The 24,753-nt window shown below is 37.9% G+C and overlaps 3 protein-coding genes and 1 long non-coding RNA gene across 9 annotated transcripts; 2 read left to right on the top strand and 2 right to left on the bottom strand.

Annotated features, from left to right (window-relative positions):
• Window positions 1-788: 788 nt before the first annotated feature.
• Window positions 789-5,392, top strand: LOC131325284 (chloroplast protein FOR GROWTH AND FERTILITY 2-like). The gene is made up of 2 exons (XM_058357467.1): window positions 789-1,220; window positions 4,317-5,392. Exons 1-2 carry the CDS (start codon window positions 912-914, stop codon window positions 5,157-5,159), a joined length of 1,152 nt encoding a protein of 383 aa, XP_058213450.1. The 5' UTR covers window positions 789-911; the 3' UTR covers window positions 5,160-5,392.
• LOC131325285 (uncharacterized) lies at window positions 1,235-3,753 on the top strand. The gene is made up of 2 exons (XR_009199642.1): window positions 1,235-2,505; window positions 3,148-3,753. It is a non-coding gene; the product is annotated as an uncharacterized LOC131325285 (long non-coding RNA).
• Window positions 5,393-6,338: 946 nt separating the features above from the next.
• Window positions 6,339-12,074, bottom strand: LOC131325286 (CDP-diacylglycerol--inositol 3-phosphatidyltransferase 1). 6 transcript variants are annotated; one of them, XR_009199643.1, is made up of 11 exons: window positions 11,935-12,074; window positions 11,740-11,813; window positions 10,401-10,485; window positions 10,228-10,277; window positions 9,502-9,541; window positions 9,054-9,098; window positions 8,899-8,964; window positions 8,601-8,715; window positions 8,456-8,512; window positions 7,534-8,354; window positions 6,339-7,009 (listed from the first exon to the last, which is right to left on the bottom strand). XR_009199643.1 is itself a non-coding variant. In XM_058357469.1 (11 exons), the coding sequence occupies exons 2-11, from the start codon at window positions 11,798-11,800 to the stop codon at window positions 6,642-6,644; spliced, it is 678 nt and encodes a 225-aa protein (XP_058213452.1). In that variant the 5' UTR covers window positions 11,801-11,813; window positions 11,935-12,073; the 3' UTR covers window positions 6,339-6,641. The 6 variants fall into 6 exon arrangements, 5 of the variants coding, with proteins under 5 accessions (XP_058213452.1, XP_058213453.1, XP_058213455.1 ...); XM_058357469.1 differs by having other exon boundaries at window positions 6,339-6,701; window positions 8,256-8,354; window positions 11,935-12,073; XM_058357470.1 differs by having other exon boundaries at window positions 6,339-6,701; window positions 8,256-8,354; window positions 11,740-11,810; window positions 11,935-12,064.
• Window positions 12,075-13,779: 1,705 nt separating this feature from the next.
• On the bottom strand, window positions 13,780-15,566 carry LOC131325287 (probable BOI-related E3 ubiquitin-protein ligase 2). Its single transcript, XM_058357474.1, has 2 exons — window positions 14,994-15,566; window positions 13,780-14,522 (listed from the first exon to the last, which is right to left on the bottom strand). The coding sequence occupies exons 1-2, from the start codon at window positions 15,261-15,263 to the stop codon at window positions 14,016-14,018; spliced, it is 777 nt and encodes a 258-aa protein (XP_058213457.1). The 5' UTR covers window positions 15,264-15,566; the 3' UTR covers window positions 13,780-14,015.
• Between the last annotated feature and the right edge of the window lie 9,187 nt (window positions 15,567-24,753).

Below are 24,753 nucleotides of genomic sequence, written 5' to 3' on the forward strand. Positions count from 1 at the left end.
ATCCGTTAAATCTTAGAGCCCGTTTCAGAACTCAAAATAAGTATTTATTTTTTAAGAAGACAATTTCAAGCTCAAAAATAATATATTTATACAAATAATTTTTCTAACAATATGTATCTTATTTGATATATATCATTAAGATCTTTTGAACGGTACAAAAAAATTAAAAATTTATTTTTTATTTATATTATTTTTGAGTTTGAAAATGTAAAATAAGTACTTATTTTTTAAGAATGTATCCTGGAACGGAGCCATCTTGTGGGATTGAAGGCAAACGAAAGAAATGAAAGTGATAAAATTAAGAAAGTGAAAAAAGTTTAAGGTAAACTTATTACAGTACCTTTTTTTATTTTCACTTATTAATTTCATTTGCATGACATTGAGAATAAAATACATATTGTTTTTCATCTTTGAACTAACATAAAATAAAGATCAATCTCTGAATAACTTCTCCTAATATCCCCACTTACAAATTAACTACCCACTCCAGTAAAAAGTAACTCTAACCAATTATCTTATCCTTATATATAAATTAGTAATTAACTTCCCACTTGCCGATCAAAAAGTAAATAATACTCTACCCACTTAATAAATTAACTACCCATTTCGCCTTCCACTCCGACATGTTTTCCATCCACTCCACAAAATTTGAAACAAAATACTAAATACTAACAAATTGATTAAATACTTAAAATGCTCTAATTAAATTTATTTTCCAAAAAATACTCCTATCAACTATACTACGTAGTACTCTCCTATAAAAACAAAACAAGTGTTTAATTGCAGATACGTAGCTCTATCCTGATTCTGATTTCCACCCCCCCTCTCTCTCTTGATTCTTCTCCTTAACAAACAAATACGCCTTTGAGCCTCTTTGGTCACGGAAAATCCCAGAGAGGGAGAAAGAGAGAATGGAGAGGCTTATCTACTCTAAATTCTCTCCAAAACCCTCTACTCATCACCTCCCTCAACTCGGCCGAATCGACGCTGCAAGACTCCGTCTTCCGGCCGAGTCACTGCGAGTCGCCTCGCTTTTCCACAAACACGATGACCCATCTCGTCGTTCGTCCCTTCTAACGATCCCTAATAGAGTACCCGATAAATACCCTACCAAATGTTCATCTGCCTCGTCTTTTCCACCAGTGGATTTGCAAAATGGGTCGAAGCCTACACGCCATTTGGTCAAGAAAATCGTGGAAAGGTCTTTTGGGCCACGAAAGGTATGAACTTTATGCGATTGGACGTGGGTTTTTTTTTTTTGTTAGCGTTTTGTTGGTGGCGTATTCTGATTAGTGGTTACTTGGAATTTGGGAATTTTGAGAATTTGTGCTGTCTTTTTGGGGTGATTTATTCCGTTGAGTATTTGTTAGTACAATTCAATAGTTTTCATCAGTGTACAATTCAATAGGTTTGGCTGCTGACTAGTTAGCAGCTAATCCCCGCCTAGGCGCTAGGCGCCCCTTTTCCGCCCGACAACGCCCAGAGATTTTTAGAACATTGGTTTTCAAATGCTAAAGTTTGCGGGTCGTTGATTGATTTATTAATGTTCTTTTGGTGTGTGATAACCGACGGGCAAGCTAATAAATAGTGGCTTTTTTGTGCAGTATATTCTGGAAATTTTACTTTGATTATGAGTAGACAAGTTATGCATCAATTGTTATTCCAAGGAGTGGATATACATTGTTGGTAATTGTGCCAAATATATGTTTGAGCATTTTAGGTTTATGGCTCTTTTGATTTGAGTGGGCACGGGGCAAAAAAACGAACTCTTGATCCATGACTTCAACCAATATCAGGAAGGAGCAACCGAGATCTTTGCCAGCATAAAACTATAGGAGCTCCTCTTTCAATTTGGTGAATTAGTCATTCTGTAGTAAGCAATATATTCCATGTTCTCCTTCTACTTGCTGATTATTGTGACTGTGTTCGCTTTGGGTCTCTAAAACCAACCCCTCTTTGCGCATGGTCAATTGGAAGTGTGTTATGGGGAGCTGCATGATTGCTAATTACTGAGTGCCTTCCGTGTTGACTTTGGGTTTGGATTATGAGGAGCTGCATGATTGCTAATTGCCTATACGTCCTCTAAGTGTCTGTAAGTTGTTATGATTTGCCTATCAAAAAAAAAAAATTTGTTATGATTTCGTTCAACGGAAGCAATCTTATTTGCAAGTTTTTACAGTTTCATTTTAAGGGGTGGAAAATAGAGTAGAAGGGATCCTTTCATTTGTTAGAGTGGATTTATATCTTCATGTCCTTAGCTGTCGTTTCTTTTGAGCATGTATTATCACCAAAAATGTGTATCAGTAGAGCTGGTTTGCATTTAAAGTTTAGTTTCAATAGGGCTTACTGTATTTTGTGGTTGAATGCTGTAGATAAAGGCAGGGTTCTTAGGTGACTTTGAAATGTCAAAAAGGGGTACCACTTTCTCCATTTTATTATAACTTGGAGTTAGGTTGGCATGACTACTGTATAAATTTTACTGAGAAAAGGCCAGTCAATTAGGCGGTTACTTAGGGACTATGAAGCACGGGTACTTCAGAAATGTCGCCGTACCCGTACCGGGTACGGGTACGGCGCCGGTACGGCAAAAACGTACCGGGTACGGCATGGGTACGGCAAAATCTGATCGGGTACTTTTGATAATTTTGGGTACGGCATGGGTACGTTTTAGCCCAAAATGATTTTTTTTTCAAAATTTCAGGGATTTTTTTGTAAATAATTATAAAATATGGGCTTATTGTGTAATTTTTTTGTCTTTTATATACACATACACGTTTATGAGTCACTGAGAGAGGCAGCGGTCTAGGGCTCCAAATCGGAACAGAAGACGTAAGTTCTCTCTCTTTTATATACACATACACGTTTACACTGAGTCAATGTTTGTAAGTACTGTTGGTATGTAAGGAACAAGGAACTCGTCTAGCTTTGATCTAGGCACGTTGAACTTGATATATGAACTTCGAACTTTTATCTATCTTACATTTTGTTGGTAAAATGGGTTTATATTTCATTTAAAGCAATAAAAAAATAGAAAAAAATTATATATCTAGTCGCCGTACCCCCGCCGTACCCATACCCTACTTTTTTGGGGTTTTGCCGTTTCCCGTACCCGTACCCGTACCGCGTACCGGTACCCGTGCTCCATAGCTTAGGGATAGGTGTCGTGATTTTTTTCTGCCATTGAGCTCTAATCTCTCTTAAGCACCTCGGCTCCTGCCAAACTTGGGAAATTGTATCCCCTCCCACAGCCTTAGTCCGTGCTCTTTTATTCGCCTTATAGGGAAATTTGAATAAGTTGATAGGTTTGTGCGTGTCTGAGTTATATTTTGCGACATTCAGTATCAAAGGTGCCAATCTGTTTCCTGTAGTTTTAGATCCAGATAGTTGAAACTTTTTTCAGAGGCACATAGATACGCAATTGGGTTCTAAGTGTCCAGTGTCTCGTTCTTGAAATAACAATCGAAAGGTGAATTGCTTCAATCAAGAGAGGGATTCCCTCTTTGTTATTTTTGTGGTATGATATCCTTCAATTCACATAAATCATTATTACACCTATTGTCTGCCGCACGTGAAAAGCCGGTACTTTGCTTACCTAGCACTTAGCGTCATCATTATGTAAAGTTGGGTGTATCTTTCATGGCAGAACAACTGATGGTTCTTTCAGAAAATGAACATAGATAGAAGTGTGCTAGTTAGTTTTACTGGTGCTTATAGGCTTATGGCTTTACAGCATTCTAAATGATGCCAGAAAAAGGGGCTATTTCCCGAATTGCATCTATACTATCTCGGATTTCTCTTAATGTTGTGGAGCTGTCTTTGTTTTCTGCACCTTATCCGACTAGTAGCATGTTCATACCAAGTGTACAGACACCAAGATTCCTGCCAAGCTTTGCACTAGTTTGCTCTATTGGTGCAGCACATTTTGGGAGCAAGGTGTCATAGCTTGGAAAAGATACAGTGATTCTTGATGATTGTGGTTATTACTATCTTTTTTTATATCCGATGGCTTTGATCATAACCAGGATCTTGAAATTGTTCATTGTAATATGAAATTGATAAGCTACTAGGAAGAGTGTGGACAACTGAACCTTTTCCTTCTCTCTTCTTCCTCTTTTTGGTTTTGTTGAGAAACTTTCATCCTGCAGTCTACTTGGCATTTTGTCTGTTCGTCATTGGTGCACTTTATATGTGAAGGGTCATAGGCATACACGTGCACATCTATATACACTTGTATACGTTCTCACAGTTTGTATAAAAATGATATTCATTTCCGTTATATTCTGGTGAAGTATTTTCTGTTTCCTTAAATGTTTCAGGCAGTTGCTGCTGGAACAATTGCACTACTCTCAGCTCTCATTATGATATTAATCCATCCAGTCATAGTGTCGCCAGCTTTGGCCACCTTCCAAACCGCAACCAAGACGGGGGCTCCAACTGCAGTTGCAGCAGGGCAAAGACTTATCCGCACTGAACTACTCAGTAGCGCTTGGACTGGTTTCTTCGCTGGTTGCTTACACACGCTATCAGGCCCTGACCACCTCGCCGCATTGGCGCCACTCTCAATTGGACGCACTCGACTCGAAAGTGCTGCCGTTGGAGCATTATGGGGTTGTGGTCATGACGCTGGCCAAGTCATTTTTGGCTTACTCTTTCTAGTACTAAAAGATCGACTCCATATCGAAATCATCAGAACATGGGGCACAAGAGTTGTGGGATTTACTCTACTTGTTATTGGTGCTATGGGAATAAAGGAGGCTTCAGAGGTCCCTGCCCCTTGTGTTGCCTTAGAAAACGGCGAGTGCGATGTCAGTGTCTATGAAACCCTTGATAACCCCAAAACCGAAAAGAAGAAGAAAATAGGGTTTGCGACTTTTGCGACAGGTATTGTGCATGGTTTGCAACCGGACGCATTGATGATGGTACTGCCTGCACTTGCTTTGCCTTCTCGCTTGGCGGGGGCAGCATTTCTAGGTATGTTCTTGGTTGGGACTGTTGTTGCGATGGGAAGCTATACCGTGTTTATAGGCTCGTGTAGTCAGGCATTGAAAGAAAGGGTACCTAGAATTACTGAGAAGCTGACATGGGCTTCCTCCATTGTAGCCATTGCTCTTGGACTTGCTATCATCATAAGCCAGTTTTTCGGGTTTAGCCTCTATTGATTTAAGTCCTTTTATAAGGTATTGTTAACCCACAGGGGATTGCTCAAAACGTAGTGAAAAGGTGGGAGCAAAGTTAGGAAAGAATTGAGGGATATTTAGTAGCAGCAGTGTTCATGGTTTAGAAATTTCATCTTATCGGGATTACTTTATTTATTTTCTTTTAGATGGTTGTTATTTTACAAAAATTTGGACCTTTCTGCATTCTGATTAACTATTTGTGACTTGAGTTTTCACATTGGAGTCCAGACTCAATTGGAAATTTGGGTTTTCAATTCTGGTTTGTGCTCGCAATTCACCTACGTGCCCTGCAAGAGAAAAAAGCTTGAACCTAATGGTCGTATCCTGTCCAATTTCTTCCCATCTTTCCTGTCCAGTTTGGATTATTTGTGGCTCCTTCTTGGGCCCACAACAATGATTGGAACCGTTCGTTTTTAAGAGCTCGTCAAGAACATTGACGACGCCAAAAATCACGTCGATCCGATATCATTTGATATTATTTCGAAATGCATTGTGCCAAATGGGTTGCAACCCAGTGTTAGCACACTTTTTTTCTTACGAACTTAATGCATTTCGAAATAATATCAAACAATATCAGATCAACGTGATTTTTGGCGTCGTCAATGTTCTCGACGAGCGCTAAAAATTGAACGGTTCCGGTCATTGTTGTGAGCCCGGGAAGGGCCCACAAATGATCCAAAACTATACTGGACTAGTTGGAACCCAGGACTGGACGGGATTCTGTCCCTTGTCAAGGATGTATCAAAAGATGTGACTTTTAGGGCTCTGTTGGCAGCACATCAGAGTTCTTGAGTTCCAGAGAAGCATGGTTGCAAGGTTGAAACTTGAAAAAGGAGTTGTCAAAGCGGCACCACTAGGATTGAAGAATTGATAGATTGAGAGCTCAATGTTGATTCTCTGAGTCTGCACCTTTTTTTCCCATTTTCTTCGGTGGTTCAACCCAGAATGGCAGATGGTTCTGGAACCAATGGTTTGTTCACCCGTTTCTTTCACTAATTGCCCTAACAATCGCTATGCATTCCTTGATACTAGATTATGATTCAACTGAAAGAAACATCCAATAGACTAAAATGGTTAGTTGCAAAAAGCTGCAATATTTACCAAGGAACAATCCAGCAGTAATTTAACAAGGGTTTTGAAAAAAATGCAACACAAACCAGATGAGAGAAACCATCTTCATTCTGATTACAGAACAATGTACATCAGTCCTTCCAAGGATAAATGACCTAGGCCTACAAAAAGAAAACCAAAACCACAATTCCGAGTATACAAAAACCATAGAGAGTTAATCTTTTCCTATCTGTAGTAAGTCCAAACAAATAGTCATGATCCATGGTAAATGGTTACACTGCTTCCAGGATGTTTTTGCTTAAGCAACGGATAACTCAATGAGGTCAGGAAGATAAGGAGGTCTGCATGTTTTTTGAAGCAACGATGCTGTGGAGAAATTTCTCAGTTAAAGTTTTACGCCTTTTGCTTTTTGTTGATGTCGTAATCCACGCATAGATCTGCTGCTGTCTTCATCTGAGACCATAAAAACGAGTTTCAATTCAACTTGGTCCAGATCACTGCAATTCCAGGATCACAATACCCAAAACAAAAGAAATCCGAAAGAATGACATGCGAACACCAATTAGAAAAGGCACGGCTAGAATCCCCACTGAACCTTTGCAGTGAAGCCTACTAGAAAAAGTGTATTAGAATCATCATGACAACACACATCAGCCAGACCAATGAAAGTGAAAAGGTAATCCATTAGCGACCACAATCGGCTGTTAAAGATTTAATCACAACCCCATTTTTCGACTCACAAACCCCTCCCAGACCCCAACCTTAGTTGCAGGAACCTTCAACTATGCCCACGTTTCTTCGACGGAAACGTGTTTCCGCGTTCCCGTCGAAGGAAACTCCAAGAAACCCGTCCCAATGACGACGGGAACTCGTTCCTTACCTATACGGGAACTTACACCCAAAAAACGGTTGAGAGACTTACGATTCAAGTTGCAATTGGTACCTTTAAAGTTGTTTTGATCTTGTTAGTGAGCACATCTGATATTAACCTTCTAGAGTCATATTAATGCCCTTAACTTTTATGCCTACTTAATATGCACAAGAGCTCTATTGTGTAATCATGTGCTACAATAAAAATGTTGAAATATAACTAGAAACTTATAATTTTAATAGTAATATTTTATGTGGTAGAATAATATTTATATATATACATTTAACAATATAAAACTCCAAAATATATTTATAATTTTAATAATTTTTCCTAACCGCTCCCAATGGCGCTCCCACACTTCTGTGATCATCCGCTCCCGCTCCCGCTCCCGCTTCGTGTAACTAAGACCCCAACTAAAAGTACATACATAACAGAGAAAATAGCAAATGATTAGGAAAAGCTCTCTGAAAAAAGTGTAATGTTACAAGTAGCAGATAGCCTGCGAATAAACAATAATCTACATGAGGAGGGTATTGTCACTGTTGTCATTATTGTCTGCCAATTTATAGATAGAAAAGGAAACATCTGAAATCTAAGTGAGACAGTTCAGCATCATTATAGTCTAAACTGAGAAACGTTATCCAAAATCAATGCAAGCATTACCCTTAACTTTAGACAATGAGTAAAAGAACTTATTACTGAATCTGTAATATGCACCAAAATTCAGCATAAAAGATATGCATATCAACTGAATTACAGTTTAGACAAAGAGGCTTGACAGTTGCTAACAAGAATCAGAAGCATATGCATGAGTCATGACTACTACTTTTCAAGACAAACTCACAATAAGCTCCACATTGAGTAGCTGTATGAATGGAGGTAATATTTTGTCCATTTTAGTGTAGGCTTAGGATAGCTAAACTTCACCGCCACCCAGAAATAAGCTTCTTTCAATATTTGGTAGGGAGGTTAAAGAGGAAGGGAATGAGTCTGGCAGAAGACTCGAACGCAGCCATCACACCTGGTGAGGGAGCCAGGCCGTAGTCCTGGCCCTACGCCGAACCCCATTGTCTTCCACAAATGTATAGGACAGGAAATGTTTTTCTTCTTTACTTAGTGACAGCCATACTTCTTACCTGTATAAAATTTACTGCTTGCTTGATCGCCCATCCAACCAATAGTAAAGCAAGTAGAACGGCAAGAGCTGAGTTCTGCTTGGCAGCCTCCAGTACAACCTAAATGGAAAGGATATAAATGATAACCTGGGTAAGAAAATCCTCACAAGTCACAACATTCAGGCAGAAAATGTAACACCATCATGCAAATGAAGTCTAACCTTGGTCAGATTCTCATTCTGGTTCTTCGCCAGAAGAAATAGAGTTATGTAAAGTAGCTACAGACCAAAGTACTTAGTTTAAATGAATAGCACAAATCCAAATGAAACAAATGTCTTAACAGAGGTAACCTGGAAAGATATTCACCTCACATGCAACACAACAGTAACACATAAAGATCCGATTTCCATAATACGCCTTGAATAGCCAATTAGTGCTGTCTTTGACATCTTTATGGCTAGCTTTGCCTGCCAAGAATGTACTGCAAAGAATAAGTGGTGGCAGAAAACAAATGAAAAGCATTAATGGCCATAAAAAAATCCCCTGGAAAGTAGCATGTATTCTAACAGAGGAGGACTTTGGTGAACATCAATTCTCGAGATCTATTCAATCTTCTTCAGATATAAATGCGACATGAGAAATACAAATTAATAAGTTAGAGTACCTATACATCTGGAACCAATGGCTGCCAATATCCAAAGCCAGTAATGACAAGAAAACTAAGCCAGGCCTGGAAAACAAACAATAGAAACCTCAAATATACAAGAAATAAACTCAAGTGTGATGACAGCAAAAGTTGCAGGTTAAAGCAATTTCTACCTATATACTTGGGAGAGAATTACCAGTAGACAAGCAGTGCTAATCCTGAGAAACAAAACATTATGAAATGGAATAATTGTGGTTGCTTAGGACAAAAACACTACAGAAGATGACAGACAAAGATTGGTAGTTGCTATTATTACACCCTTCGCGCCATTTTGTTTTCCCATCTTCCACTTTGGAATGTCCCAAAAGGTATGTCACACTTTAAAAAGTCAAAGCCTAAACATTTTCGTTTTCCAAAACTGTCCTACAAATGGTTAGATCCTCTTTCAAACATAGGGAAGACAGGGGGCAATGTTGAAAATCACTACCTTTGTATTTCAATTTGAGTGCATAAAATGCACGATCCAAAAAAAGTTGAAACTCCTGAAAGGACTACATCGTTGGATGGAAGGAGTATTATTATCAACATTATGCTTTTGAAAGAGAGAAGAGGGAAGATCACCTATCTGTCACCATGTCCAAAACGGCTCCAAAGGTCGAAACTGGAAGTAAGAGAGAAAAAACAAAAGGCATAGAGATAAATCAAATCATCCTTCAATGTGTATGACAGTGTATACAATCTGGAATTGCAAAAGTTCGTCAATTTGACACAACCTTATTGTTGTAGAGTACAAGTCAGAGACATTTTGAGTAACACTTGCAAACTCTCTAAAACATTAAGAGTGTGTCCATTTATCAAGGTGTAAGGAGAAGAAGTCTTGTTCAATGAATTTTTTCATTTATCGCTGGCAAGGAGAATAAGTCTTTTATGAATAAATACCTAAATTGTCTATTGAGTAAATTGATTTTAGATTTTAGGTGCACAGATACACAGAGGGGGAGAGATCAGATGGAACATCTAAACCAGAAAAAGAAGGTATTAAGATAAAGACGAGAAGGGGAAGAAGGTACAGGGAAAACTAAATGAAGAAAAAAAAATTAATGTATGGTTAATCAGTTTAGTATCATACAGGCAACCGATAGTTATAAACTTATAATGCTCCATTGACATATGCAGTATGTAGCCATTAATGGTCTACTTCAAGACATGTTTCTATGAAGAAAGAAAAAACTGAGGCGACAAGTTGCATTATCAGTAAGTTGATCCCATCTAATTGACACTAGACTGTAGACATTTAAGTAAGGTTTTTCAGAAACTTGAGTCTACAAGAACTAGATGAATTCATACCTTGATTAAATTTGCGAGCAAACCAACCATCCAAGGCATCACAGACAAAGCTGAAATCAGACAAAACCAGTTACCACTTAACCTCTTCACAAAACTAGAGGCAACAAAACTCATTACAAACAAACGGTAACACATATAGCAATGAAAATAACTTATAATACTTTGGACCTCACCTAATGAAGTAGAGAACTGAGAAAAGCTGTTTGTTTGAAGAGCAAATGTAAAAGGCAAAGCAGTTCATGAGAACCCTTATATATCCTGGATGTCATAGAGGCATAAGAGAATTAAACACACCAAATGGAAGTGAGCAACTATAGAAAAGAATTCTCAAGAATATTGCACACCCTTACGCCTTAGCATAGAAGCTAGAAAATGGCAGCACACCCATGTAACCCCAATGAACACATACGTTAGCCCCACAAAATCTACATATGTAAACAATATATTGACCCATTATCTGAAAAGGCAAAGAAGGCATGTGAACTCTTACGTTTCCTGTGTACCAATAAAGATTTCGACACGCAAATGGAACAAACTCAACATGAATGTTCCATACACTAAACACTAATAACAAGAAAAAGGCAGCTCACTCTTGTAAGGAATAATGAACTCCTACAGTAACCCCACAATATGTAAGCAACATACTTGCAAAATAGCAACTACCATAGAATGACATTTTCCTTGTGGCAAACCGATTACCCATATAAGCTTGCAATCAAAGAACTGAATAATACAACCATAGCCCGAGCACCCATAGAGGTATAAAATAATCCAATACGCAAATGGAACTAAATCAACATGAATCTTGCATACACGAAACATCAATAAAAAGAAAATGGCAGCATATTGAACTCCTAGTAGCCCCACAATGGCCCCGTTTGCTAGCACATATAAGTTAGCTTTTTGGATTATAACTTTTTAGATTATTTGCTTAAATAAATTAAAACACGTTATAAATGTGTTTGTTATAGCTTTTTATAAGTTATAAAAAAAAAAGTATAACATGTTTGTTTCAATAAGCTATCAAATAGATTTTTATAAATGAAATGTCTAGATTGTCCATAAAACTTGAGTAAGAATAACTTATTTACCTTAGGATTCTTTTGTCCATTCATGTTCTAACAACTTAAAATAAGCAAAACAGCTTCAAATTGGAGCTTAAAATAATCTAGCTTTTTTGGGTCAAATAAGCTAGAAAAGTCAAATAAATGATTATTCATAATTGTTAACAAACACCATTCATTAGCTTTTTTAAGCAAATAAGCTAGATTATAAGTGCTAACAAACGGGTCCAATGTGTAAGCAACATAATTGCAGAATAGCTACAGTCATTGAATTACATTAACTTTTTTCGGAAAACCCAAATAAGCTTATCTACCAATTAATTGAATAACACAAAAGAATCAAGAAATGCTCTCCACAGTGGCTGTGACATGCATTTCATATTATTGCCTATGTAATTTCTTTGAAGCCCTAATTGGAAAGGAACAAGAGAGTGAATAAAAAACCCACCAATGATGTTTGGAATGTAGAGGTACACAGATAATTTCCTGGGTCTCGACTTCTTGGCCATTTGAACAAATCTACTGCACACAGTGCACCAATACCGTCAAAATCCTACACGATTTATAAATTACAAATCTTTAACATACAACAATACATAATTTTTTTTTGAACAGAACAGAACAATAATACATAGATACATACATGTATATATCTACGAGAGAGATGGGCCAGGAACGGTATGCCTCACTTCCGGGAAGATGCAGTTCTTGAATCTTTGGTCACTTGTTTCTATGTTTTTCTACGAGTTTTGTGAATGTTTTTGCACTACTAACCCAGTAAATTTGGTGTATTATGGAAAGACCCCAGTCAGAATAATATTTTCCTTGTTTGAGAAGTGGCTCAAGTGGGTTAGGAATATCAGATGTCCTTTACTTATCAACTAATTTTCTTCCCGGTCTAATGAAAGGCAGATCATCCATGTCGAGACTAGAAAATTTACTAGAAATTTCTTTCTTCTAACCCGACCCCAAAAAACGAACCTTGATCAATTATGTTAGGAACAAACCCACCAACCAACCGAACTAACCGTTGGGACTCAGATAATGTTTTTGGTTTTAGATTCCAACCAAAACAAGAAAGCTATCCAACCCAATACAGAACCTGTCCAGTTTTAAGCCCAGACAAGCCGATGTGTATTAAAATCTTCCTAAATGGTGGATAAGAGCAAGTCCAATGGTTAAGCCAAATCTGATTAAAAAACAAAAAATGGTTAAGCCAAATTGACTTGAGGATTAGAAAAAAAAGAGTCAAACTGACTCATTGCTATTTTTGTACAATGAATAGCGATATTTTGTCAGTGCAATAGTGCAATGCCTTTTTATGAAATTTTTTGTGCAATAGTGCAATGCCTTTTTTCCCCTTTTTTATATCCGTTTTTCAATTAACCTCCACCATTGGTACAATAGTGCAATGCATCTGAAAATTGGTGGTTCGGTTCAATTTAAAGACGTGCCAACAAGCGACAGTCATCTTGGTGCCATTTTGGAAAAAAAAATAGCACAGATAAATGACCATTTTGGACAACAAGAATGGTTTTGTCATTTTAAGACCACATCTAACAAAATAAGGGCTTTTCTATAGACGGATTTGACTTGAAATTTTGACACATAATTTGGTGATGGCGTGTCAAAGTGAATTTAGAAGCTTGGGCACATGTTAGCATCGAGTTTACCCCGCATGTCCAAATGCATCAGAAGTGCTAGACACACAAATACACAAATGCATTTGCACACAATTCACAATGCCCGTGGATGGAGGTGCTCCATGTGTATTGTGAAAGGGAAAAGAGAGAATGCGAACGCTACATGTATTTTGTGCGACGTATGTGCATCGAATTATCCGTATTGAATTTGTATTTGTAGCTTTACTCGTGACAAAAAATTTCAGGAATGGGATGGATGTATCACCTACCAACACTCACTCTTACTTCATATTCCATTTTAGTTACTGAATAGACAAGACTTACGTGAAACTAACACACATCAAACGACTCCAGATGTATTTGTGCTCGAATATTATCAGAAAAAAACTGCCGAATTTGAATTGACCTTGCCATATGCTGACCCAAATGAGTCATTATTTTGCAGTGTGAAGTTACTGCAAAATTTGAACTCCCAGAAAACATAATGGGACTCATAGAGCGGTGCATGAGTGGTCGGATCTTAACCGAACAAAAAACAATTTAAATTTATATCCGCTAAAATTCGAACCAAGTCGTCTAGATGAACGGCCGGGCCGGGCCAGCAACTCGGTAGCATCTGTGGGTCCCAGAAAACAATGAATATCTTGATGCCTATATTGTTTCTTGTGCCAAAGATTACCTCAACCGGTCACTGACTGTACTTTCCTTATAACCTTCTGTTCACTGCGAAATTTACCACTGCCAAAAGACAAGGAAAAAGAACGGTAATATCTGGGTCGAGTAATCATATCAAAACCCATAATGCTGAATTTGAATCTCATAAAAAAGAGGAAGAAAACAGATGCTTTTCTTCAGTAAAATCTGTTCAATTCATTAGTGGGGGTTGTTGGTTAAAAAGTACAAATCCAATCTGAACACAGACACCCCAAAAAGGGACAACAGTGAAAAAAAAAAAAAAAAGGGGAAAAAAAAGGAAATGACCAACTGGGTTTCTGTTCATTTACCCTCACTTCGACCAAATCCACCAATTTTTTCTTCTTTTCCAGGAAAAAAAAAAAAAAAACAATATTTCCCAAGAAAATCACATCACAGCCTCAATGCTGGCCTTCTTCACCACCCCACAAACAGGGCAAGAAATCAAGAAACCTTGGCAAGATCTGCACGAACAAAGATGTCTACAGGGTAGAAAAACAACACACGAATTTCGAGAATTGCAGCATTTGCACAGCATCTTCCTCGCGTTCTGTTCTTCATTTTCTCCTCCCCTGTTTTCCCCTGTTTCCTCATCGCAGCAGGACTCTGCATCTTCAACCCAATTGGTGAAACACTGGTTTTCTTTGAGCCGTTCGATTGAATTGTTGAGGCTTGAAACCAAGGCTTCGTTTTCGTTGGCCAGTCTCTGCCAATTCTGGCTCTCGATCTCTATCGTTCTCAAGAACTGTTCGAGCTCCCCTGTTCTGTTCATGGCTTTGGAAATCTCTTCGTCTTTCTGTTTCAGTAAGTACTCTGCTTTTGCTTCGAATTTCCTCAGGAGCAACAAGATTTGCTGTTTTCTCTGCTCTTGCAAAGCCAATTTCAATCTCTCATTCTGTTACCAAAATTATAGAACCGCAAATTAGAAACTTATCCAAATTAATACTAGAAACAACAAACCCAAATCACATTTTTACAAATTGTTCTCAACTCCATCTCAATTCTCTAGTCCCTTTTAGAAATATTTCTTATTTTGAATTGCTAATATATATTATAATGTGATTTTGCAAACTTCATTTTATATCTATAAAGCTAAAGCGTATAAAAGTTCTAACAATAAAAAAGACAGTATTAAAGGGACAAATAAATTGAGATGGAAAAAATATATCATATGGATTTCCTAAATGCTCTGTTTCCGCTATATTACTAAACACAAAAAGAGTAAAAAAAAACTAGAAAACCTCTCATTCTTCGTCCAAACCCAGAAAAATTAATCAATATATTAAATTCTATAAACCCAATTAAAATTTCTAAAAAAAAAAAAAAAACTTCATTCCATGGATTTGTGAATGCTCTGTTTTCTAACCTGTAGACAGATGAACCGATCAACCTCTAGTCTCTGCATCTCAATCTGCGCCAATACGTTCATAGAAAAACCCAAATCTTGATCGTTCTTGTGATCGGAAATCAACCCACCGTCTTGAAAACAAGGATTTTGTGTTTTCTGCAACAAATTCTGTCTCTGCGGAAGATTGAAACACGACTCATTGAATCCATAACCACTGTCCATCCAATTCGTTGGCCCTCCCAAAGAAAACCCAAAATTATCCGAACACAACTGCGCTTGTATGGCCATCACGTATGCAATTGTCACAACTTAACAGGATTTTCTCACCGTTTCTTACCAAAACAAGAAGAGAATCGAAATGGGTTTGGGTGAAAACATGGGCTTGACAATTGTTGAACGAGAAGAAGGGTTAGCACAACCGCTTTCTCTCTCTCCATATATATATTTATAGAGAATCGTGCGTGTCCCTTGCGTGGGTTTGGGTTTGGGTTTGGTATGATTTCAAGGAAACATTATAATGGTAAAAGACAAAGGTGGTGGGGGAGCGTGTATATATACGTGGGGAGTGATGGTGAATTAATTAATTAATTGGGAATTGGTTTTTGTTTTTGTTTTGATTGAATTAAAGTAACTGAAAAACTGAAAAGGAATACAGAGTGTAGAGAGAGAGAGAGAGAGAGAGAGAGAGAGATTGATGGGGGGGTGGTAAGCGAAGGACGTAAACACATGCAGATTTTGTGACTAAACTATCGGGTCAGAGATTTCTGAGGAGTTGTTGAATGAGAATTCAATTCCAACTGGGGTGGTGAACGAGTACAATTATCTGAGTGAGAGACAGGGCCAAAAATTGTGTACTCCCGATGCATCATGTGACATTGTCATATGGTACTCTCGCAAAATAAAAGATCACCATTGCACAGTCTACACAACGAGGGTCACTACTTATCTCCCAGCTATCCAATAAAAGAGATCGATAGTGTCTATACTGCATAATTTGTCAATATGTAAATAGTCGGAATTTCGGACCCGGGGATGTTGTAAAACACCACCTGCCAAGCAAGGTGCCGAGCGGCATTCGGCTGTCCATCTTGGCACGAAGGGCTCGAATTAAATTTGAACGTATATAGATCTGAACCGTCCATTACTCGGTTAAGATCCGAACCGTCCATTACCGAGATGAATAACCGGATCGACCGCTCGGCACCCACTTGACCCGGGGTGCTTGGCAGTATCCCATTCCCAGAATATCACATAGGTAAACGCCACATAGTACTCCGAAAATGCTGAATAATTACTCGACAAGAGGGGAATCAAGATTTGTCAGTTTTGTCATGTGGGGAGGCTGAAAAATAGGATTCAACTTCCTATCTCTCTCTTTTTCAATTCTGAACCTCTAATTAAGGATCTTTCCTCTCCTATGTTTTTTTACCATTGATTTCTCACATTCTTATCAGTAATTTGTTGGAACTTAACCCTTTCAAAACCTCTTGTTTTTCCACACTATTAATGTTAATTTTGACTCTTCAATCACTCCGTTTAATTAGGCCAAGTTATTTCTTCCTTTTCAAAACAGATTGGATCAATTTCAGTGACGTCCCTGAGGTTTTTAAACCATTATCTAGATCCCCAATTCCATCAAGTTTGGCACTCACGGCATTAGGCGTTAGTTATTGCTATTACATGAGTGAAATGCCCTTAAATATTAGGTACACTAAATAACAAACGCCTTGAATTTTGGCTGTTTGTCCTTTGAGAATGAGAATATTAGGTAAGCTAAACAACAAACGCCTCGAATTTTGGCCATTTGTACTTTGAGAGTTGAGACAGGTCCTGAAACTGGAGTGGAGTGCTGAGTAGTCATTGTCTAGGTTCAATGACTTCGTTCATGTGTTGATGCTTTCTTCATGTCGAGTACAACCTAACAATGAAGGTTCGACAATGAGCCACTAAAACCTACGTAGCATCGTAGTACTCTAGGTTCATTGGTTTCATTGACGTGTTGATGCTTTCTTCATGTCAAGTACAACCTAACAACGAAGGTTCGACAATGAGCCACTAAAACCTAGTTAGCATTGTAGTGTCCAACATGCATACATGGTAATGTTGGTTGATGACCATTAATATTGTATGAGCAATGCTAGGGACACATCTAAGTTTATATTCACTTGTAAGTACAGCCTTTTTCACAAGTGATGGCAGGACCCATCACACTATGAGAGGGTCTCAAACTCTCACCATCACTTGTAAAAGGAGATGTAAGAATAGATGTAAATTTGAATATGTACCTAGCATTTTTGTTAAGTTATGAATTAAATTGATCAAGGAAGCTGGGAATTTTTCTGTGATTGCCCCACGGTGGTATCAAGGCATGGATGCCCCCATAAATATGAACAATTAGATTGATAAATCTCAGCCATTAGATCAAAACCACTCAAAAAATAAGATGGTTTTATGATTTTTTTTCCCTGCAGGCTACACTTACTAGAATGTATGGTCATACTTATCACAAGGTATTGTCATAATTTGTATCCACACTTACCACAATGTATAGAGCCATACTTACCACAATATATGGCCACAATCTATACTCCAACAATTGTGGAAAAATGAGGCAGGGAAAATTGGACTGGGGCATCATACCCGGATCCGGAAGCTGGCCTTCAATGAGTCCCATTATATAAAGTCTCTTGTACACACCAAGAAATTCATGAAAACGAAATTTCCTTGAAAAGTTGATGCTTAAAAAAAGGCAAATGAGCTAGCCCCCACAATATGTACAAAAAAAAAAAAAACAGTACGTGGAGTTAATGGCTATTTCTGTACGCTCGCATCAAATGCATTGTCTCTTTCCTTATTGTTTTCGAGAAACATCGCAACAGCTAGCGTGCGTGGGAGGGTGGGCAACTGGGCATGGGTGGTGGAGTCGTGACTTGACTCATGATCAGTCATGCATGCCCCCCCAATTTGGACGGTAACAAATTTATAGCTAGGATTTCGAGTCCGTTCTATTTTGATATATAATGCTGCAGCGGACCTATCGATTTGGATAAATATATGTGGAGAAGTCATTTCCTTGTGCTTATTTCGCTTTAGGGGATTGGTTCTTCGGAAAAGTACGGGGCTAATTAAGATACCTAAATGGCCGCTCGATAGTGTAAATTTCCATTATAGAGGTGTTTTTTTTAAAAGGAAAACTTTGGAAAATACAGGTTATGATAATGAATTTTAGCTTCCTAATTGCGGAAAGTTTAACCACTCGTTTTAATTATACATCCATATTGGAAGAGTCCGATACTTCTTCTATTCTTTTGTCTAGCGCAAAGTGAGTCGTCCAAGACTTGAATCAGAGACCATGCATGTGCTACTTGGGACAAAGCATAAACTTGTGATGCTCTCGGATTTGCTTAACAAAACAAAAAAAAAAAGCAACTTAAGCTTAAAAACGTGCAATGCTAGGTATTAGGGGTGTGCAAAAAAACCGAAGCCCGACGGACCCGATCCGATCCGAGGGGTTTCGGGCGGGGGCCGAACATATGGTTCGGTCGGGTACGGGTACACTTTTCCAAAAAAAATCAGTTTTCGGTTCGGGGCTCGAGGTGCTGTTTTTTCTTACCCGACCCGACCAAAAAGACAACGAATTCATGTAGTTTACTTCGGTTTTGGTTGGACCCGCCCGACCCGACCAAAAAAATCGGTTACATGGACGGGTATCTCCCCTCCTTCGGTTCGGGTTTGGGTGCCAAAAAAGTGGTAACCGACTAGTCGGGTCAGGGCCAAACCCGACCCGTGCACATCCCTACTAGGTATACATCTTTTTCTTATACAACTATATGACTACGATATTACAGTGTGCGCATTTGCTGATACTTTCATTTTAGATCGAAAGACCAAAAGTACTTATGGTTCATAATGTTGAAAATTCCCACTTATGGTATGAATGTTGAAGCTAATTAACATATGCAAAGATACATTGTGTGATATATTTCGAGTCGGGAGTTCACCAATTAAGTTCCACTAACTTGGGCCAGGTAGTGAAGACACACGGGATTTAGAAGTTAATTCCTTCTCAAAGTTTTAAATTCAAAACCTTTCATGTCCTATCAAATCTTACAATGCCAGTGGTGATGCCACATTGCCACAATGGTGGTAGTGGGGCCGGGCGACCTCGCGGAGGGAAAAAAACTACTACTATTAATACTGTGACTTTTTTTTCTAAATTAATAAATGACATCACGTGCCCCCACTCAACTCCGTTTTTTTTTTTTTTACGTTTTAGAAAAGCATAATAAATAATAAAATAATACAAACTCAGAAAGCATCCCACCATCGCACGAATGCACAATGGGGCACTTGGTTCGCTGAACTTTCTACATTGAATTCATGGCGAAACAGGATGAGTGATCAAGAGTTGAATGATATCTGGAAGGTATACATATGGAGAATGCTTTTGATGAGCTTGAAAATTAATGAGACAATCATGCAACACTTTCAAGATATGAAAATTCGGCAACCGGTGTCCCGCTATCAAAAAAATTCCTGCATCCGCCGCGGCTTTAGTTGTCAAAAAGTTCCACTTACTTTGCCGGCATTAAAATCATCTAATTGTCCGGTTCCATGTAAAAACGAGACAAAAACCAAGGCCACAAAAGTCTAAAAGGGCAAAAATCTTACAACACTTCCCAATGTCTTTTTTTGCAGTAAATTTGCACAAGTGCATTGCACGTAGATAAACAAGTTAAATGTAGGTACACCAACACAATAAAAGGCTCCGATTCCGAAGGACAATCTAAGAATTGGGTATCGGATTCTTGAGCGCGGAATTATTCTTAGATTCAGGGATTTATTTCTTAGATTTAGGAATATAATGTCATCAAATTCTTGTTTTTTTAGTCTTTGTAACAATTTTAAAAAGTCTAAATTTTTTTTTCCGTTTAAAAAAATATATATACGAGGAAAATTAAGGTGAAGGAGCGTAGATGGGGGACCACGTGATGGTCACCAGACTCACCACCGATGGTCCAGTGAGGGCCTTTCGTGTTTGGCCGGCCAATCTGCAACCAATGGTGCAATCCATGTGAATGAATGAATGCACCCAAATTTACACAAGTACAAATGACCCCAACACCAAACACACCTTGTGACAAAATCTCTGCACCATCCTTGATCACTTAGGACCCACTAGCCGATTGACAAGGATACTATAGGATAGCTACCTTCGTCGTAAAAAGATTGTTTTACTTCGTAAAATTAGGACTTAAAAGTAATGTATTTTTAAAAACATATTCCGATATTTTGAATACTGGAAGATAGCTGCTTCTGTCGCAAAAAGATCGTTTACTCCACAAAATCAACTTAAAAGTAATATTTTTTCTATAAAAAAATACTCCAATATTTTAATAAATTATTTAAAAGAACTCAAAAATATCTTCTAATAATAACTTGTAGAAACAAGTTTAAATAATTTTTAAAAAATGTATAATTTTGAAGTTTACACTTTACGACTCGAACAATTTTTTTGGGTCGACAGAGATAGGATATGAAGAGTGTTTTGATGACTCATGAGGTGGAGGTGGTTAAGGATGGAGCGAAGGAGCATTGGAGGAGCTCTTTATCTTACTGAGGTCAAAAATATCAACTAGTCCGATCATAAAAACATATCCGAAAGGGTCAGAAAACGACCCAGATTGGATTGTCCAGCCCTAGCCTACCGGAGAAGATGCCATTCCAAACAACAACAACAAAGTCTTATCAAGTACGAACTGTATACATTCACCATCCTCATGATGATGCATTGGATCCGGCTATCCCCCACCCTATTAGGGCACAATCATAGCCGTTCAAAAGTGCTTTCAATAGTTTGAACCGTTAAAAACACTCGTGGACGGTCTGCAAGATTTTCTCATTCCGTGATGCATTAACTTTGGAAAACCCCGCTAATGTTTCCCTGTATTTGATGAGAAGTCCCTAGCACTACGCAAGTTCCCAACGACTTCAGCCTCCCTTAATTTGTCCTCAACCATATTGATATATTCAAATTTTTTAAAAGGGTTGCCCCACGTCATTTGAATGTTCATTTTCAAACTTGAAAGTATTTATCTTTCAATTAGCTAGCACGCCAGTGATTTGGCCTCATTCTAATATTCATAACATGTTACCATCACTCCCTGACCAGCAACCGTACCAAAGTATTTAGTCCTTTAATAACCAATGTTTAGGAACGGCAATCCGATTACTTATCCTCAAACAACGAACCCCCATGCAAAACGTGCCAAGAAAAAACTACTCAGCATTTCCATTAGTATTAAAGAAAATTAGATAAATAGTTTGAGGGCTTTGCCATGCATGTATGTGGACACTGAAGGAGGAAAAAAAATCTTCAATGCAACATTTATTTGTAATGCTCTGTTAGATGATGTGAACCTGTAGGTCCCACACCACATAGAGAGGCATTAATTACAAATAATTGACGTACATTTCAAGAATAGCCAACAAAAAAAAAAACCAGGGTGGTTGCCTGATGGTCAAGGAGGTTTATTTCCTCCGAGGTCTTTAAGTTTGGAACTTTTTAAGTGTTATGAACTCGTGTAGGATTAGTCCATACGAAATTTGACAATTTTTTTTTTTAGCTGTTTGAATTGGTAAACTGTTCCGAACACCCCAAGGTATCCAAAAGAAAAAAAGTGTACGTAGAACCAGCAAAAAAACTACTTCTCAGGCACACTACATTGGCTTTAGTTCCTATTATCTAGCTAGGATCCCCATTCCCCAACACACAATATATCTTCTTCGTTCAAATTCAAGACGAATCACTATATATGGAAACAGACTCAACAACTGTGGTTAACATGATCAACGACACCACCATCGATCAATCATGACACTTTGCGTAACATGGCCTTTGATTGCAGGTTCCTTCTTGCCAGGTCAGACGTACGTAGGGGAAGGCAACAAATGTGCGGATATGATGGCCAAGCACTGTTGTGATGGGCAGTGCATAGTTATCTTTAATTCTATCCCTAGTTTTGTCTTCAATCTTCTGTATGATGACTCTCATAATGCACTTTCATTTCACCAAAAAGCAATAAATTCAACACGAACTTGAGTAATATTGGTACTCTCCTCCTTCTGTTTGCTACCTTTACCATGTGGTGGTTTCAAACCCCCACCAACTCCATTCCCATTACTTAAGTTTTTTGAAAATAAAAAATAGAAAAATTGAACGTTTACTTAGGGTTAAAGTACTATAAGATTTGTATAGTTCAAAGAGAAAGGACATTTTATCGGATCTGGGACGCGTGATGTCCCCTCAACGATGCAGCACTGTGCTGCTCTGCCGACTGGGGTTCGTTCGGTCTCATTCTGATTGATCGGAAACGTTGGGTTATTATTAAGTATCTGATCGAAACACATATAACTTGAAAAATAATGGGTTTCAGTGGGTTTGATCTAGTGTTTCAAATCCATTCTTTTCAAAATAAAAAGGTGTTCGATCTGGAATTTCCTGATACCCGATCGAGTTGATTATTCGCACAGTCGTTCTACTCGACATGCTCTACAAAAAGTGAACGTTTTTTATCAATACGAGTGAGACCGGAACAAACTCCGCTTGGTGGCACGTCACCCTCGATCCTCGTCACAATTTTTCTACGTTCGGCGGTGGGAACGGAGGAATGTATTGTCTTCTCGCGCACCCATGTTTGCTCCCCTCACTAAGGCATCGAGTCGGTTAACGTGACCATAATTGCTAGCACGCATTGGAGACCGACACTCACGATATGGTCATGTGAACTTGTGAAGAGTCTACGAAGGAGCAATTAACGTTGCTTTCCTCGGGTCTATTGATAAGAAAAGCAGCTTTGCTTTTTTAGCGTTATCCGTTGTATTGATCTTTGACCAAATTGAGCACTCCATACCCCATGTACTCGATGGCGCACATAGAAAACTTTTGTTTGTTTGTTTACATGTCGCTTTTTTACGATTCACGTATCCGAGCAAGCTTTCATATACACCTCGATTAATCTTGAAAAACCAATCCCGCAACTCACTTGCAGGAACCCCAAGCAGATCTGTATAGACGGGTCTCAATGGAATTGTTAGCACCTAAGAGGTTTCAAACTTAAAACGTTAGGAGAGGAGCAAACCCCTAATTTTCAAGTCTTCACCAAATTGTTTTTTAAGATGTCTTGATATGTCAATCCGTCCCCATAATTAGAAAAACGTTTTTTTCTTCAATGTTACTTATTGCTTATTAGACCCAATATCTTAACTTTTGCCGACTTGGTTAATTTTCCAAGAAGCTTGGTTTGTAACCTCAAGTCATTGATTAAAGGCATTTCCTTGTTTCTATCTTCTAGTACTATTATTCTCCTCTTTCCGTTCTCCATAATTCATGAGAGGGAGAGGGAGAGATAATCTATGACTCTATTGTTCATTTTATGTGGAAATTGGAGAATCTTTGACTCTTTGTTTTGATTGGAGAATTTGGAGAGGGGTAAGAGATATTAGGGCCATGTTCGGTTTGAATTTTTGAGAGTAATGAGTCTAGTAGTTTCTTCCCAGATTAGAGACCGTGTCCCGGGGTTATTCTAATAGTTTCTTCGCAAATTATTTCGAACTAACGAACGATTCTGAGTCTCAAGGTAGATTGTGTTGCAGAAAAAAGATAAAAGTTCGCAATATATAAATATTTTCTTGAAAAATTATTAATTGCTCTTTGTGGTGCTCCAGAGGCTATATTCTACCACACATTACTAGGGTTGTACCCATTCATTACACAGGGAACCAAAAAAAAATCCCTTCTTCCCTACACTTTAGTGCATCGAATAAGCACGCCGCTAGTTATAATAAGAAAAAGACCAGTTAAGAGGTGTGCACAATCTCCGAACAATTTTTCTGTGGGAAATTCACGGATAAAGGTTAAAAGTGATACATTGTAACTACCCCCATGCGACACCCTCTCCTGAGTTTTAAAATTTTATTTTGTATATACTTTTAATAATTTTGGTGATTTGATAAAAAAAATCGGTTATTTTACATTTTCATTTCTCAATCTGTTGAAGTTGCCTAAAAAAATAAAATAATTAGTATATTTTAACTGCATTATACTACAATTATTTCAATATACAAATGTAATGTATTGAAAAACAAAAATTTTATGATATTAATAAGTATACGTTCTAATAAAAAATATGTCTATTAATCCACCCTTGGACCAAAAATCCTGACTCTGCCACCGCCCGTATGGCTCTTTTTGTAAGTGGTCAAGGAGTCATAACTTGCAAAAAGCAATAACTGGTTATTAGTTCTTCTGTATAACAGTGTGTCGTCGTTAGTTTATTTCTTTTCCATACGAGGCTGTTTTATTACTCCGTATGTATTAATTGGCCATTGGGCTTGATTTAATTGTTGCCGACCCCCATGACTAGGCTTGTCAATAGACCGGATCAGATCCGAAGAATCCGACCCGAATCTGATAACGTCGATCCGATAATCTGATAATCCGAATCCCATAATCCAAATTCTGATCGGATTCGGATTAAATCCGTTATCAATCCGAATCCGATCTTTGTTTTTTTAAATTTTTTAAGATTTTTTTAAAAAAACAGTAAATTTTTTATTTTGAAAAAAAAATGTTTAAGAAGTTGTATTTTTATTTTAAAATTTTTTTGAAAAAAATAATTTTTTTTTGGCTAAAACTTTTGAAGTAAAAAATTTTTCGAATCGGATTCGGATTTGTCAGATCCGGCCCATTGACAGGCCCACCCATGATTAATGTATT

The sequence above is a fragment of the Rhododendron vialii genome, chromosome 5a (assembly GCF_030253575.1).
Source record: "Rhododendron vialii isolate Sample 1 chromosome 5a, ASM3025357v1".
NCBI lineage: Eukaryota > Viridiplantae > Streptophyta > Magnoliopsida > Ericales > Ericaceae > Rhododendron > Rhododendron vialii.